We start from the raw sequence: 17,932 nt of genomic DNA, 5'->3' as shown, positions 1-17,932 counted from the left end.
CAGACAACGATTACTTGTTGTATTTTGTCAATGGGGACTAATAAATATAGATTATATATTAGTCAGGTTTCTGCTTAACTGACGAATTGCTTCCTTTTATTGCTACCTTAATTATACTTTGAACGTATATATTTCTGAAGGTTATTTAAATTTAGTTTACGCCATCCATTGTTGGGGCAGGTCCTTATTATTTGAAATCATTTAAAATTATCTTACGTATAACATCAAAAATTTAAATATTCATGAAAGACCCTCAACGTTCATTTCTTGTTTGTCATCTCAATGGGGTCAACTTATGGAAGGAAAGAGTATCGAAAGATCATCAACAAGACAATGTGCCAACGGTGACTCGTGCACAACCTAATTTCAATACAGTACTTAGGCTAATAAACTTAATTTTATTTTTCGCAAATTCCTGCTTTTTTTATTCATTCCTGACTACATACATACATACATACATACATACATACATACATACATACATGAGTGTGTGATACACAGTTAGGAATTTAAAAGCACACATTTATGAGATGTGTATTGTGTGAGTATAAGCGCTAATGAGGAATTTAAAAACAGAAATTTATATAAAAGAAAATACTAAGATTATTAGCTAAAGCATAAGTATGATTTATTCAAATCATGCTGCATCTATATATATACATATATATACTTATATATACATATATATACATATATATGTGCGTGTGTACATAAACAATTTTATGAAAATTACGAAAAACTTCAATTTGTCTTGATAGATCGTGTCTGAGTGATTGGAAGTGGAAGACTTGACCAACATCAAATTAAATCTAAAATATACGAAGCCAAACACTCCTCTTATAATAAATATAGCCTACATAATCTTTAAACAAAAGAGACAAAAAGATTTACTAAAAGGTAAACAAATCTTTCTGAAGCAAAGCAAAGGTAAATATCTTGTTTATTTCTGACGCTGACACATGATCGCAAGCCTGACGGTAACTCTACCTGCCATCCCACTTTTCGCAGTTGTCATTTGGCTACAATCTCCTATAAAAGTAACTCTCCTCTGCAATCATAACTGGACTGGAATGAGGCAATAATCATCATGCACAACCACATTTCTCAAGGAAGGTCAGTTGGGGGAGGAGCGGAGATTTCATGGCACCAGCAGAGCAACCTGACAGGATTTTCGGGCACGAGAGAGTATATAACCACAGGTAGGTCATCCATGAAGCATCAGTTGTACTTCTGCTTTTATAGCTTCAATTTCTAGAAATCTGATTCTGCGGCCTCAACGACATACAGGCATCATGAGAAGTCTACTTTTCTGTGGTAAGAAGTCTCATATCATGCAGTACCACGATATTAACAAATACTACACGTGTACATTACTAGCTATCTATCTATATAAATTTATATAAATATATATATATATATATATATATATATATATATATATATATTATATATATATATATATATATATTATATATATATATATATATATATATATACATATATATATATATCTACATGCTCATACACATATGTGTGTGTGTGTTGTAAAGATAAATATCTCATTGAAATATATTATAAAATTAAAAAAATTTAAATGCCTATTAAATTCAATACAATTACATTCCAGTTGTCATCAGCTTTGTGTCAGCTGACAATCTCCCTCCAAGCAATGGCTACGCCCTCCTCTGCAATTCCTACGGACCACCTAAAAACGGATATGGAATAGATCCTGCCATTGCTGCTTTGGCTAAAAATATTCCTGGAGGAGTCCTGGAGAAGACTATCCTATCTTGGCCTCTGTCCCGATACCGGATTCGACTGCAACGCCCAGAATGTCCCTGGATATTACGCCGACACTGATGCTGAAGCTCGATGCCAGGTCTTCCACATCTGCCAGAACAGGCCCAGTGGACGCCGTCAGCAGGACTCCTTCCTCTGCCCCAACGGAACCATCTTCAACCAACAGTACCTCGTCTGTGACTGGTGGTTCAACTTCGACTGCGCTGACGCCGAATCCTTCTACTCAGTCAACGAACTTATCGGAGTTGTTCCTAAAGGTTATGGACCACCAAAAACTCCTTCAGGAGCATACGGAGCTCCTGTCTAATGGCTACTGTTACTTGAGTTCTCTGTTTGAGCTTTTCCCGACGAATGGAAATGCAACTGTTACCCTTACCCTGAATGCATATTGCCGGACAATTCCTTCTGTCCTTTCAGCAGCATAACTAATCTTGTAGAAATGATAATATAGAGTGAAAAATTAATATAAATGTATATTATCTATTTTGTTAAAATAAAATATTCCGCTGTCATCAATTTTCATTCACATATAATCCAGCTTTAAAGCACAATACTGACATTTTAAAATTGTTAACATATAGCAGGATATACTTTACCGTACTCCAAAAATATTGCAGATATTGGGGCATTCCTAAATGAATCTCAAACATACTGAAGTTTACAGTACAGGTGAAAACTACAAATAATACATGCTAAATTAACTCTAGGTCCAAGTATATATATGTCAATTTAGGCCTCACCAGCGAGTGCTGAACATTCTCTAACATATACGTGAGCTTTCATGGAAAACAAAGTCTATCTCTTCTATTATGAAAACCATATCATTAATGTTTCTCCTGCTTGAATTGTAAGGTGATTTAAAGTATTTCCTTATAAGTGATTGCTTATTATTATCATCTTTAATGTTACTATTATCACTGAGATTTGCTTTTTTCACTTTTCCGTATTTAGCCCTCTGGACCTGACTTCTGTATTCCACCTAAGGTCCCTAGCAGTATATTACTTTGTAGGCAATCTGTTTTTACTCATATAATTTTTAATATGCTCTTTATTATTATTTTTATTATTATTCTCAGTAATAATACTGTCACTACCTATAATACAATTACTATTTTTTCCTACTACTACCTGCGCAACTGTGTGGATATTGCCAATTATCATTTTTATCACTTTAACTCGTGTATCTAGTTTGTGTATCAATTGTAATGACTACTTTGTATATTCCGAGTATATGGCCTCGTGCTGAAAATATAGATGTTGATTATTATTATTATTATTATTATTATTATTATTATTATTATTATTATTATTATTATTATAATATATTCTTTACTTCCCGTGATTTCTTCAGAGGGTCTAGGGGGGGTTACTACGATGACTGTCCCAATGGCCCTTGCGCTTGAAAAAATCCTTGATTTTAACCCAAGTCTCCTTTTGTCTCCTTTCTTGATTGATTTCAACTCGCTCTATAAATAAATATGCGACATCCCGCTCTCCTTTAGCAGCTCAATTTTCTCCTATAAACTAAAAAATCTCTGACATTACAAATACGTTCCTATTAAACTCTACTATCATTATCATGTAGTATGTCTTCTTTAGCTCCCCATCTTAATAATACTTCAATAACACGGACTTTACTTAATCAGAGTTCTGCTCCTCAATCGAGCTCGTATTTTTCTTATTCCCTTACATATGATACCGTGGCTTTATTATGCTAACTAGAGTTGAGTTTTCTCTCATGTTTCCATGCAACACCGAACTTGCCATCGCCTGGGACATTCTTCAAAACAAACAGAAGTGGAACTTCTTTAAGAGATTCTTTTCTACTTTTTGTAAAGTTTATACAGATTTTTTTATTTCATTATAACATTCCTACTTTTTTCATATCGGTCTCTGCTCGAATCAAGACATTTAGGTATTCTATATTCGTCTAAGTATTGACATTTTCTGAGTACTTCTTAATTTTTTCACAAACATAAACTTACGATGAAAACACTGCTGGCATGTGATAGCTTTCTTCCCCATTTTAGCCATCACTTCTTTGATTATTCACAAAAAAGTGTGAACGTGAAAATAACAAAGGATGTGGAAAACGTGGTCAAATTAGGATCAGCTAAAGGATCGAACAAAATTTGGGTGGTCGTTGATACGCAAAGCTTTTTTGGACCACCTATATCTGAAAGTTCTGGTCAATCTGAAAACCTGAGAAAAGAGGAAGAATCATGACCAATAGCCGTGTTTACCAAGAAGTATAGGCCTTCGGATTTCTTCATAGTAAAGACTTTGAATACTGACATATACGTTTTGCATATTCATGGGTCAGTTTAAACCATAATCATAGAATATAACCTCAAGGTACGCCCTTCAATATAATGCATGATTTGTTGCCATGGTCTCCGTACTCTTCTTTGTTTCAAAAGTGAAGCAAGAAAATGGCACGAAAACCACTAGAATGTTTTCACAGTTGTCCTGTTGACTGCTTGTTGATTTTAAGTAGCACTGAACCTACTGCAGTTCATCTGAGATGAAAAGAATGTTGAGATCATTTTCAGTATGTACATTCTTCAAAGGTACAGGTATTTATGTCATCATTAGCCATGAATGTTCTATGTCGAAATGCAGAGAGAGAGAGAGAGAGAGAGAGAGAGAGAGAGAGAGAGAGAGAGAGAGAGAGAGAGAGAGAGAGAGCAGGTTGATGGAAGATCTAATTCAGAGAGCACAGCTAACTTGAAGAGTCTTAGTCAACAGGCCCAGCAGACAATGATTACTAGTTGTATTTTTTTCAATGGGGACTAATATAAATATAGATTATATTAGTCAGGTTTCTGCTTAACTGGCGAATTGATTTCATTTATTGCTACCTTAATTATACCTTGAATGTATATATTTCTGAAGGTTATTTAAAATTTAGTTTACGCCATCCATTGTTGGGATAGATCCTTATTATTTGAAATCATTTATAATTATCTTACGTATAACATCAAAATTTAAATATTCATGAAAGACCCTCAACGTTCATTTCTTGTTTGTCATCTCAATGGGGTCAACTTATGAAAGGAAAGATTATCGAAAGATCATCAACAAGACAATGTGTCAACGGTGACTCATGAACCACTAATTTCAATACAGTACTTACACTAATAATCTTAATTTTATTTTTCATGCAATTCCTGCTTTTTTATTCATTCTGACTAGATACATACATACATACATACATACATACATACATACATACATACATATGTATACTCACTCACACACACATATAACTTAGATGTGTGAATGTGTGTGCAGGGGAAGACATCACTTAAACAGGGCAGAAAAGGGAAAAACTAAAATTACAAAAAGACAGATATTTATGTCTAATCCATAGTTTTCATCGCTGATATGAACAGTTATACCTATATATCCATTAATACATATATATGTGATAGGAAGTGTGTGACATAAAACAATTTTAAAAATAAAAACTTGTCAAAAATTGACAGGAAGACTTGACCAACATCAAATTAAATCTAAAATATACGATGTCGCTGAGATGAAAATAGTGCCACACTTTAAACAAAAGAGACAAAAAGATTTAAGTCCAAGTTCAAATCTTCGAAGCAAAGCAAAGGTAAATATCTTGTTTAAAAATTCGACAGATACATGTGTCTGATCCCAAACCTGACAGAATCTCACTGCCATCCCAATTTTGACACTCCAGTTTACGCTCCTTGAAGTTCAACTTCAGCCTCTGCAATCAGAACTGGACTGGAATGGTGCAATAATCATGCAAACCACATTTCTCAATGTTGGGCAAGTTGGGGGGAGTGAGATTCATGGCACCAGAGAGAGAGAGATTTTGGGCAGAGATTCAGACAGGTAGAGTCATCCAGAGCATCAGTTGTACTTGCTTGGTAGCTTCATTTCTAGAATTTGATTCGGGCAGCCTCAACGATACAGGCATCATTATCTATTTTCTGTGGCTCATATATATATACTTTACGATATATAAATACTACACGTATATATTTACTAGAATATAAATTTAATATATTAATACCATCTGTAAAGTATATTATATGTATTGAATAAATATATATATTAATTGGATGAAAATTAAGAAGAGCATATATATATCTATATATATATCGTATATATAAAGTGTTCACCACACAAATGTGTGTGTAAATAAAGGGACCAAACATTGAAATCTATATTATGTTTAAAAAAAATTTAAAACAAAATTCAATACAATTTCATTCCAGGTTCATCATTCTTTCAGCTGAAATCTCCCAAAAATGGCTAAACCCCTTTATTTCAATTCTTGACACACCATCCTAAAAACGGATATGGAATTGATCCTGCCTTGCTGCTGGCTAAATATTCCTGGACAATCCCTTGAGAAGACTACTCCTATGCAATCATGGCCTGACTGTCCACGATACCGATTCATCACTGCAACAGCCACATTTGTCCCCTGGAAGGTCAGTCACGGGAGGCCAGCTCGATGCCAGGTCTTCCAGTGCCAGAACAACCTGGACGCTTTTGGCAGGTGAGGACTCCACCTCTGTCCCCAACGGAACCATCTTCCAACCAACTCTAGAAATCGTCTGTGGCTGGTGGTTCAACCATCATGTCTGACGCCGAAATCTGTGGTAAAAAAACGAATTTATCGGAGTTGTTCATGACATTAACAAACCAAAAACTAACTTCCAGGAGCATGGAGCTCTATATATACATACTGTTGTTGATGTTCTCTGTTTAATATTTTCCCGATATATATAAATATAATGTATATATATATACCCTGATATAATATTGCCGGACAATTTAAAATTCTGTGCTTTAAATAGCATAACTAATCTTATATATATATAATATAGAGTGAAAAATTAATATAAATGTATATTATCTATTTTATATAAAATAAAATATACCCTGTCAGGAGGATAGCAGACAAACCATAATCATTTAAAAGCACAATATCTGATTATAAAATACTGTCTAAATTCAATAGGATATACTTTACAGTACTCAAAAATTTTGCAGATATTGGGCATTCCTAAATGAAAATGGTTCAAACATCCTCCAAGTTTACATCTACCGGTCCAAAACTAAACGGGATACGGAATGATCCTAAAATTAACTGCTTTGGTCCAAAAATATATATGTCAGGTGGCCTCCCAGGAGAAGACTGAAACGATTCCTCTAACCCTGATACTGTGATCTGGAAAACAAAGTCTGTCCCTGGATATTATGAAAACACACCCTCATTAATGCCAGGTCTTCTTCTGCTTGAATTGGACGCCGTGATTTAAAGTATTTCCTCTAAGTGATTGCTTATTATCTATCAACCAACAATGTTACTATTATCACTGACTTTGCTTTTTCACTTTCGATTTAGCCCTGACGCCGAATCCTTCATTCAACCCTAACTCCCGAGCAGTATATTACTTTGTAGCCAATCTCCTTTTCTCCTTTATAATTTTCTAATGGCTACTTTATTATTTTTTTATTATTCTCAGCAAATGGAATAACTGTTTACCCTAATACCTGAATATTTTTTCCTACTACTTTTGCAGCAACTGTGTCTTATAGAAGCCAATAATCATTTTTATTAATTTAAATGTATATTGTCTATTTTGTTAAAATAAATATTCGCTTTGTCATATTCCATTATAATCCAGTTTTGAAAATACAGATGTTGATTATTATTAAACTTGTTAATATTATTATTATTTTTATTGTCCTGCAAAAGAATGATTATTATTATTATTATATATTTCCCTTTAAAGATTTTCCGTGATTTCTTCCGCGCCTGGTCTGCGGGGGGAGATTACTACGATGACCGTCCCATTAGCCCTTGAACTTGAAAAAAAATTCTTGATTTTGACCCGTCTCCTTTGTCTCCTTTCTTGATTGATTTCAACTCGCTCTATAAATAAATATGCGACATCCTGTTCTCCTTTAGCAGCTCAATTTTCTCCTGTCTACTAAAAAATCTCTGACATTACAAATACGTTCCTATTAAACTCTACTATCATTATCATGTAGTATTTCTTCTTTAGCTCCCCATCTTAATAATACTTCAATAACACGGACTTTACTTAATCAGAGTTCTGCTCCTCAATCGAGCTCGTATATTTTTCTTTATTCCCACATATGATACCGTGGCTTTATTATGCTAACTAGAGTTGAGTTTTCTCTCTCTTTTTTCTATGCAACACCGAACTTGCCATCGCCTCCCACATTCACTCTCAAAACAAACAGAAGTGGAACTACTTCAAGCATTCTTATCTACTTTTTGTACAGTTTAGACATATTTTTTTTATTTCATTATAACATTCCTACTTTTTTCATATTGGTCTCTGCTCGAATCAAGACATTTAGCATATTCCCCTATATTCGTCTAAATATAGACGTTTTATGAGTACTTCTTAATTGTTTCACAAACATAAACTTACGATGAAAATTACTGCTGGCATGTGATAGCTTTCTTCCCTGCATTTAGCCATCACTTCATTGATTATTCACAAAAAAAAGTGTAGAACGTGAAAATAACAAAGGATGTGAAAACGTGGTCAAATTATGATCAGCTAAAGGATCGAACAAAATTTGGGTGGTCGTTGATACGCAAAGCTTTTTGGACCACCTATATCTGAAAGTTCTGGTCAATCTGAAAACCTGAGAAAAAGAGGAAGAATCATGACCAATAGCCGTGTTTACCAAGAAGTATAGGCCTTCGGATTTCTTCATAGGAAAGGCTTTGAATACTGACATATACGTTTTGCATATTCATGGGTCAGTTTAAACCATAATCATAGAGTATAACCTCAAGGTACGCCCCTCAATATAATGCATGACAGTGCCATGGTCTCCGTACTCTTCGTGTTTCAAAAGTGAAGCAAGAAAATGGCACGAAAACCAGTAGAATGTTTTCACAGTTGTCCTGTTGACTGATTATTTTAAAGTAGCTCTGAACCTACTGCAGTTCATCTGAGATGAAATGAATGTTGAGATCATTCTGAGTATGTACATCTTCAAAGGTACAGGTATTTATGTGATCATTAGCATGAATGTTATATGTCGAAATGCATAGAGAGAGAGAGAGAGAGAGAGAGAGAGAGAGAGAGAGAGAGAGAGAGAGAGAGAGAGAGAGAGCAGGTTGATGGAAGGTCTAATTCAGAGAGCACAGCTAACTTGAAGACTTTAGTCAACAGGCCCAGCAGACAATGAACACTAGTTGTATTTTTTCAATGGGGACTAATAATATTATATAGATTATATATTAGTCAGGTTTCTGCTTAACTGGCGAATTGATTTCATTTATTGCTACCTTAATTATACCTTAAATGTATATATTTCTGAAGGTTATTTAAAATTTACGCCATCCGTTGTTGGGATAGATCCTTATTATTTGAACTTATTTATAATTATCTTATGTATATAATATTCAAAATTTAAATATTCATGAAAGACGGTCATGGTTCATTTCTTGTGTGTCATCTCAATGGGATCAACTTATGAAAGGAGAGAGTATCGAAAGATCATCAACAAGCCAATGTGTCAACGGTGACTCATGAACCATCTCATTTCAACTACAGTACTTACACTAATAATCTTAATTTTATTTTTCGCATATTCCTGTTTTTTTATTCATTCCTGACTACATACATACATACACACATACATATATATACATATATATGTATACCTCATTTTGCTATACATATAACTTACTATCTAGAAAAGAATACTGAGTTGCAGGGGAGGCATTACTGGCATCAAAGGAGGTGGGCAGAAGGGGGAGACATGTAAAATTCACCAAAACGACAGATATTCGTGTCTAATCCATAGTTTTCGAGGTCGCTGAGATGAACAGTTACACTCCCGATGTCCTTTAAGTCCAATTTCCGCCCCGATAGGAAGGGGGGTGAGAAGGGTGAAAATAAAATGTAAAAAATGACAGATATTAGTCTAATCCATATTTTCCACTTGAATACCTCAAGTCGCTGACAGGAAGATGAACAGGTGAAAATACACTGTCAATGACAGATATTGTTGTCTAATCAACAGTTTAAGGTCAAGTTCAGCCCTTAAAGTCGATAGGAAGGAGGGGGTGAAAAATAAAATGTAAAAAAAGATAGATATTAGTGTCTGATCCATAATTTTTTCGAGGTCACTGAGATGAATAGTGACACTCAGGATGTCCTTGAAGTCCAAGTTCAGCCCGATAGGAATGGGGGTGAGAAGGGGTGAAATGGAAAATGTAAAAATGTTGGGCAAATGTAACTGAAGCAAACTATCTTACCAGAAGAGAGAGAGAGAGAGAGAGAGAGAGAGAGAGAGAGAGAGAGAGAGAGAGAGAGAGGAGAGTTTATTGGTTGTCATTCAGTTTCCCGGGCAGCACTTAAGTATTGGTTTAGTGTCATCTATCTATATATATATATATATATATATATATATATATATATATATATATATATATATGTATATATTTATACATATATATATATATATTTACGAAAAGAAAATTATAATTATTATTAAGAATAGTAATTATAATGTAATTGAAATGAGGTTGTATCTGTAAAGTAAAATTATACTGTATTGAATATAATATATACTATATATAATTGGATGAAAATTAAGAATATATATAACTTGTTAATAGATCGTATTTAAAGTGTTCACCGTCATCAAATTCAATCTAAAATGCACGGGACCAAACACTTCTCTTAAAATGTTTTAAGTTTTAAACAAAACAGACAAAACGATTTCCTAAAAGGTTAATAATTCTTTCTGAAGCAAACCAAAAGTAAACACCGTTTATTTCTAACGTTGACACATGATCGCAAACCTGACGCTAATTGTACCTGCCTTTTCATCTTTGTTATTTGGCCACAATCTCTTGTAAAAGTAACACTCCTATGCAATCATAAGTGGACTGGAATGAGGTAATAATCATCATGCACAGCCACATTTCTCATGGAAGGTCAGTCGAGGGGAGGAGCGGAGATTTCATGGCACCAGTAGAACAACCTGAGAGTCTTTTTGGGCAGGAGCGAGTATAAAACCACAGCTATGTCACCCATGAGGCATCAGTCGCATTTCTGCTTTTGCAACAGCAATCTCTAGAAATCTGATTCTGCGGCCTCAACGACATACAGCCATCATGAGAAGTCTACTAATCTGTGGTAAAAAAAAAAATCTCATTTTATGGCGTTACATGACATTAACAAACCTTAAAGGTAAACATATATACAGTATATATACAATTATATATACATATATATGTATATATATATATATAAAGTATATATATATATATATATATATATATATATATATATATATATATAAATCATTGAAATATATTAAATAATATATATATATTCTATTTTAAATATATATAACTAAATTCATTAACATTATAATATTTATATATATAAATAAATATATATATATTATATATATATATCCTCCAATATATATATATATATATATACGTATATATCCACATTGCTGCTTTGGACATAGAAACATACCTGGAGGGGATAGCTGGAGACAAACCACTAGATCATATTACATGCACTGACAAATATCTCATTATAAACGCCGACACTGATGCTAAATTCAATAAAATTACATTTCAGCTGTCAATGGACGCCGTCAGCAGACAATGTCCCCTCAACGAAATGGCTACGCCCTCCTCCAACTGGTGGTTCAACCGACTGTGCTGACGCCGTCCACCTAGTCAACGGATATCGGAATTGTTCCTGGTTATTGACCACTTGGCAAAAATATTCCTGGTGGAGTCCCCCTGGAGAAGACTAATCGCTATCTTACCTGGCCTCTGTTTGAGCTGATACTGGCAAATGAAATGCAATGCCCAGAATGTCCTGGATATATTGCCGACAATACCTTCTGGCTGCCAGCAGCATAACATCTGCCAGGACAGACCCAGAGTGGAATATTAAAATAAAAGTATATTGTCTATTTTGTTAAAATAAAATATTCACCATCTTCAACCAACAGTTCTAAAGCCTACTGACATTTTAAACTTGTTAATATATATTGGATATATTTTATCGTACCAAAAATATTGCTTTAGGGCAGTCAACGAACTCTCAAAGTTGTTCCTTTTACATTATGGCCACCAAATTACAAATAATATCAGGAGCATAATTCTAGCTCCAAGTCTAATGGTCAATTTAGTTCACCAGCCAGTGAGATCATCTCTGTTTGAGCTTTTTTCAGGGAAACAAATGTCAAATGGAAATATGAAAGCTGTTATCAAGCCCTGAATGCATATTGCTGGAAAATTCCTTCTGTCTTTTCTTCATTATAACTTATTTTTAAAGTTATTAATTCTTGAGATTTGCTATTTCAATATAAATGTATTCCACCTGTCCCAACAGGAAATTGTTAAAATAAAATATTCATTGTCATCAATTTTTATATTATTATAATCCAGTTTTAAACCACAATACTGAAATTTTAAACTTTTAATATATCAGCAATTGGATATATTTTATTTTATCACTTTAACTCGTGTATCTACTGCAAAAGAATGACTCTACTTTGTATATTCCAAGTACATGTCCTCGTGCTGAAAATAAAGATGATTTCCCGTGATTTCTTCGGCTCTGGTCTAGAGGGGGATACAACGATGACCGTCCCATTAGCCCTTGAACTTGAAAAAAAATTCTTGATTTTGACCCGTCTCCTTTGTCTCCTTTCTTGATTGATATCAACTCGCTCTATGAATGAATATGCGACATCCTGTTCTCCTTTAGCAGCTCAATTTTCTCCTATCACCTAAAATATCTGTGACATTACTAATATATTCCTATCTTTAAATTCTACTATCATCATCATACAGTATTTCTTCTTTGGCTCCCCATCTTAATAATACTTCAATAAAACGGACTTCACTTACTCAGAGTCCTGCTCCTCAATCGAGCTCGCATTTTTTTCTTTATTCTTGCATATTGTATCATAGCTCTATTATGCCAACCAGAGTTGAGTTTTCGCTCTCGTTTTTCTGTGCAACACCGAACTTGCCACCGTCTGCCACATTCACTCTCAAAACAAACAGAACTGGAACTTCTCCATGCATTCTTATTTTCCTTCTTTACGAGACATGGGCATTTACTTATTTTTAAATTACACAGATTTTTCTTTTTCACTAAAACATCCCTCCCTTTTTCATATCGGTCTCTACTCTAATCAAGACATTTGGGAAATTCCCCTACATTCGTCTAAGTATAGACATTTTATGAGTACCGAATTTTTTCACAAACATAAACTTACGAAAAAACAAAAACACACAGCTGGTATGTGATAGCTTTCTTCAGTACATTTAGCCATCCTGTCATTGATCACTCACAAAAAAAAATGTTGAACGTGAAGATGACAAAGGATGTGAAAACATGTGGTCAAATTAGGATCAGCTAAAGGATCGAAAAGAAAAAAAAAATTTGGGTGGTCGTTGATATGCAAAACTTTTCGACCACATAAATCTGAAAATTCTGGTCAATCTGAAAACCTGAGAAAAAGAGGAAGAATCATGACCAATAGCCGTGTTTACCAAGAGGTATAGGACTACGGATTTCTTAATAGTAAAGACTTTGAATACTGACATGTTGACATGTATGTTTTGCATATTTATAGCTCTGTTTAAACCACTATCATACACAATAACCTCAAGGTGCGCCCTTCAATATAATGAATGCCATTGCCATGGTCTCCGTACTCTTCTTGTTTCAAAAGTGAAGCAAGAAAATGGCACGAAAACCAGTAGAATGTTTTCACAGCTGTCCTGGTGGCTGATTGTTAACCAGCACTGCACCTACTGCAGTTCATCTGAGATGAAATCAATGTTGAGCCATTCTCAGCACGTGCTTCTTCAACTTCTTCAAAGGTACAGGTAATTATGTCATCATTAGCCAAGAATGTTATATGTCGAAGTCGAAATGCAGAGAGAGAGAGAGAGAGAGAGAGAGAGAGAGAGAGAGAGAGAGAGAGAGAGCAGGTTGATGGAAGATCTAATTCAGAGAGCACAGCAAACTTGAAGACTCTAGTCAACAAGACTAGCAGACAATGAACACTTGTTATATTTTGTCATTGTGGAATAACAAATATAGATTATATACTAGTCACGTTTCTGCTTAACTGACGAATTGATTTCATTTACTGCTACCTTAATTATACCTTAAATGTATATATTTCTGAAGGTTATTTTTGGGATAGATCCTTATAATTTGAAATTATGTAAAATGATCTTATGTATAATATCAAAATTTAAATTTCATGAAAGACCGTCAAGGTTCATTTCTTCTGTGTCATCTAAATGGGGTCAATTTATGAAGGGAAAGGGTATCAAAAGATCGTGATCAGGTCAATGTGCCAACGGTGACTCAAGAACTCATTTCAATGCAGTTCTTACGCTAATAATCTTAATTTTATTTTTCGCAAATTCCTGTTTTTTTATTCAGTCCTGACTATACAGTATATATACATGCATACATACATACATATATACATATATATAAACCTCATTTCGGTATACATATGACTTACTATCTGGAAAAAAATACTGAGTGGGGAGGCATTACTGGCACCAAAGGAGGTGGGGGTGGGAAGGGGGTGACACGTAAAAATAACCGAAAGCGACAGATATTAGTGTCTAATGATTCTAATCCATAGTTTTCGAGGTCACTGAGATGAAGATTGACACTCCCGATGTCCTTTAAGTCCAAGTTCAGCGCCGATAAGAAGGGTGGGTTGAGAAGGGGTGGAAAATAAAATGTAAAAAAAGACAGATATTAGTGTCTAATCCATAATTTTCGAATTCACTGAGATGAATAGTGACATCTCAATACCCTCAAGTCCAAGTTCAGCCCCGACAGGAAGGTTGGGGAGAGAGCAGGGGTGAAAAATAAAATGTCAAAAATGACAGATATTGTTGTCTAATCAACAGTTTTCGAGGTCGCTGAAATGACACTGTCCTGATGCCCTTTAAGTCTAAGTTTAGCCCCAGAAATGGGGGTGAGAAGGGGTGAAAAATAAAATGTCAGAAAAGATAGATATTAGTGTAAAATCCATAGATTTCGAGGTCACTGAGATGAATAGTGACACTCCCGATGTCCTTGAAGTCCAAGTTCAGCCTCGATAGGAATGGGGGTGAGAAGGGGTGAAATGGAAAATGTCCAAAATGTTGGGCAATGTAATTGAAACAACTATCTTAATGAAAGAAAGAGAGATCTTAAGAGAGAGAGAGAGAGAGAGAGAGAGAGAGAGAGAGAGAGAGAGAGAGTTTATTGGTTGTCATTCAGTTCTCCCAGGCAGCACTTGGTTGGTCAGCTAGTGTCATACTATATGTATATATATATATATATATATATATATATATATATATATATATATATATATATATATATATATATGTATATTTTAATACATATATATATGCAATTATATATTTACAAAAAGAAAACTTATAATTATTATTATCAGAATAATAATGCTGAAATGAGGTATACTACTGTATATAAATATAATATATATATATATATATATATATATATATATATATATACCTATATATATATATATATATATATATATATATATATATATATATAATTATATTAATAGACCTGTATCTGAAATGTTTACGGTCACGAAATTCAATCCAAAATACTCGGGACCAAATACTTCTCTTAAAATGTTTTAAGTTTTAAACAAAAGAGACAAAACGATTTCCTAATAGGTAAAAAATCTTTCTGAAGCAAACCAAAGGTAAACATCTTGTTTATTTCTCACGCTGTTACATGATCACAAACCTGACTCTAACTCTACCTGATATCCCACTTTTCGCACTTGTTATATTGGCCGCAATCTCCTGTAAAACTAGCACTCTTCAGCAATCATAACTGGGTTGGAATGAGGCAATAATCATCATGCACAGCCACATTTCTCATGGAAGGTCATTCGGGGGAGGAGCGGAGATTTCATGGCACCGGCGGAGCAACCGGATAGGCTTTTGGGCAGGAGAGAGTATATAACCACAGCTAGACCACCCATGAGGCATCAGTTGTGCTTCTGCTTATACAGCTTCAATTTCTAGAGATCGGATTCTGCAGTCTGAACGACATACAGACACCATGAGAAGTCTACTAATCTGTGGTAAGAAAAGTCTCAAATCTTTTAGTGCCATGACATTAACAAACCCTAATTAATATTATGTATAATATATATATATATATATATATATATATATATATATATATATATATATATATATATATATAATAAGAATATACACAAATATATATATGTGTGTGCATTGTAAAGATAGATAAATCAATGAAACATATTAAATAACTTTGCATATATTCTATTTTAAAAATGCCAACTAAATTCATTAACATTACATTCCAGTTGTCATCAGCTTTGTGTCAGCTGACAATCTCCCTCCAAGCAATGGCTACGCCCCTCCTCCAAGCAACTCCTACGGACCACCTAGAAACGGATACGGAATAGATCCTGCCATTGCTGCTTTGGCTAAAAATATCCCTGGAGGAGGAGTCCCTGGAGAAGACTATCCTATCTTGGCCTCTGTCCCTGATACCGGATTCGACTGCAACGCCCAGAATGTCCCTGGATATTACGCCGATACTGACGCTGAAGCTCGATGCCAGGTCTTCCACATCTGCCAGAACAGGCCCAATGGACGCCGTCAGCAGGACTCCTTCCTCTGCCCCAACGGTACCATCTTCAACCAACAGTACCTCGTCTGTGACTGGTGGTTCAACTTCGACTGCGCTGACGCCGAACCTTTCTACTCAGTCAACGAACTTATCGGAGTTGTTCCTAAAGGCTATGGACCACCAAAAACTCCTTCAGGAGCATACGGAGCTCTCTCTAATCGCTACTGAGCTTTTCCCGGCAAATGAAATGCAACTGTTACTCTTACCCTGAATGCATATTGCCGGACAATTCCTTCTGTCTTTTCAGCAGCATAACTAATCTTATAGAAATGATATATATAGAGTGAAATATTAAAATAAAAGTATATTGTCTATTTTGTTAAAATAAAATATTCCGCTGTCATCAATTTTCATTCACATATAATCCAGTTCTAAAGCACAATACTGACATTTTAAACTTGTTAATATATAGTTGGATATATTTTGTACTGCAAAAAATATTGCAGACATTAGGGACTGCGAAATGAATCTCAAAGGGTTTACATTGTTACAAATAATATATGGTAAAAATTCTAGTATGTCCAAGTACAATCCTCAGTGCTGGCCCAAAAAAAAAATAAATAGCAAGGTGATTTAAAGATTTTTATATGATTACTTCTTCTTCTTATTATTATTATTATCTTTAATGTTATTATTCTTGAGATTTGCTTTTTTCACTTTTTCGTATCCAGCCCTCTGGACCTGATTTCTTTATTCCACCTAAAAAGAAATAAAGCAATCTGCTTTTACTTGCCATTTTTTAATCTGCTTTTATTATTATTTTTGCTATTATTCAATAATAATATTTCAAATATAATTGTACTGAACTCGTGTATCTGGTTTTGTGTAAGTCACTTTGTTTATTCCATGTATATGGCCTCGTGCTGAAAATAAAGATGATTATTATCATATTCCCTTTATTTCCCAGTTTCTTCGCGCCTGGTCCAGAGCAGCTCCCACAGGCTTTCTCTTAAAAAAATCCTTGATTGTAACACAAGTCTCCTTTTGTCTCCTATATTCATTGATTTCAACTCGCTCTATGAATGAATATGCGACATCCCGTTCTCCTTTAGCAGCTCAATTTTCTCCTATAAACTAAAATATCTCTACTATCATCATCATACAGTATTTCTTCTTTGGCTCCCCGTCTTAATAATACTTCAGTAAAACAGCCTTGACTTACTCAGAGTCCTGCTCCTCAATCGAGCTCGTATTTTTTTCTTTATTCTTGCATATTGTATCATAGGTCTATTATGCCAACCAGAGTTGAGTTTTCTCTCTCGTTTTTCTGTGCAACACCGAACTTGCCACCGTCTGCCACATTCACTCTCAAAACAAACAGAACTGGAACTTCTTCAAACATTCTTACTTTCCCTTCTTTAAGAGACACG

At 34.4% G+C, this 17,932-nt stretch overlaps 1 protein-coding gene across 1 annotated transcript; it reads left to right on the top strand.

The window, feature by feature from the left end:
- Positions 1-1,232: 1,232 nt before the first annotated feature.
- Positions 1,233-16,730, top strand: LOC136832967 (uncharacterized). Its single transcript, XM_067094620.1, has 2 exons — positions 1,233-1,314; positions 16,234-16,730. Exons 1-2 carry the CDS (start codon positions 1,293-1,295, stop codon positions 16,728-16,730), a joined length of 519 nt encoding a protein of 172 aa, XP_066950721.1. The 5' UTR covers positions 1,233-1,292.
- The last annotated feature ends 1,202 nt before the right edge of the window (positions 16,731-17,932 follow it).

Source organism: Macrobrachium rosenbergii, chromosome 51, assembly GCF_040412425.1.
Source record: "Macrobrachium rosenbergii isolate ZJJX-2024 chromosome 51, ASM4041242v1, whole genome shotgun sequence".
Lineage (NCBI taxonomy): Eukaryota > Metazoa > Arthropoda > Malacostraca > Decapoda > Palaemonidae > Macrobrachium > Macrobrachium rosenbergii.
This window is presented reverse-complemented; position numbering and strand designations above follow the sequence as displayed.

What these genes read in the sequence shown, in the direction of transcription:
- LOC136832967 (XM_067094620.1), top strand. Translation starts at nt 1,293, where the DNA reads ATGAGAAGTCTACTTTTCTGTG. An exon ending in GAGAAGTCTACTTTTCTGTG is followed by an intron (nt 1,315 to 16,233) that starts GTAAGAAGTCTC and finishes ATTACATTCCAG; the next exon opens with TTGTCATCAGCTTTGTGTCA.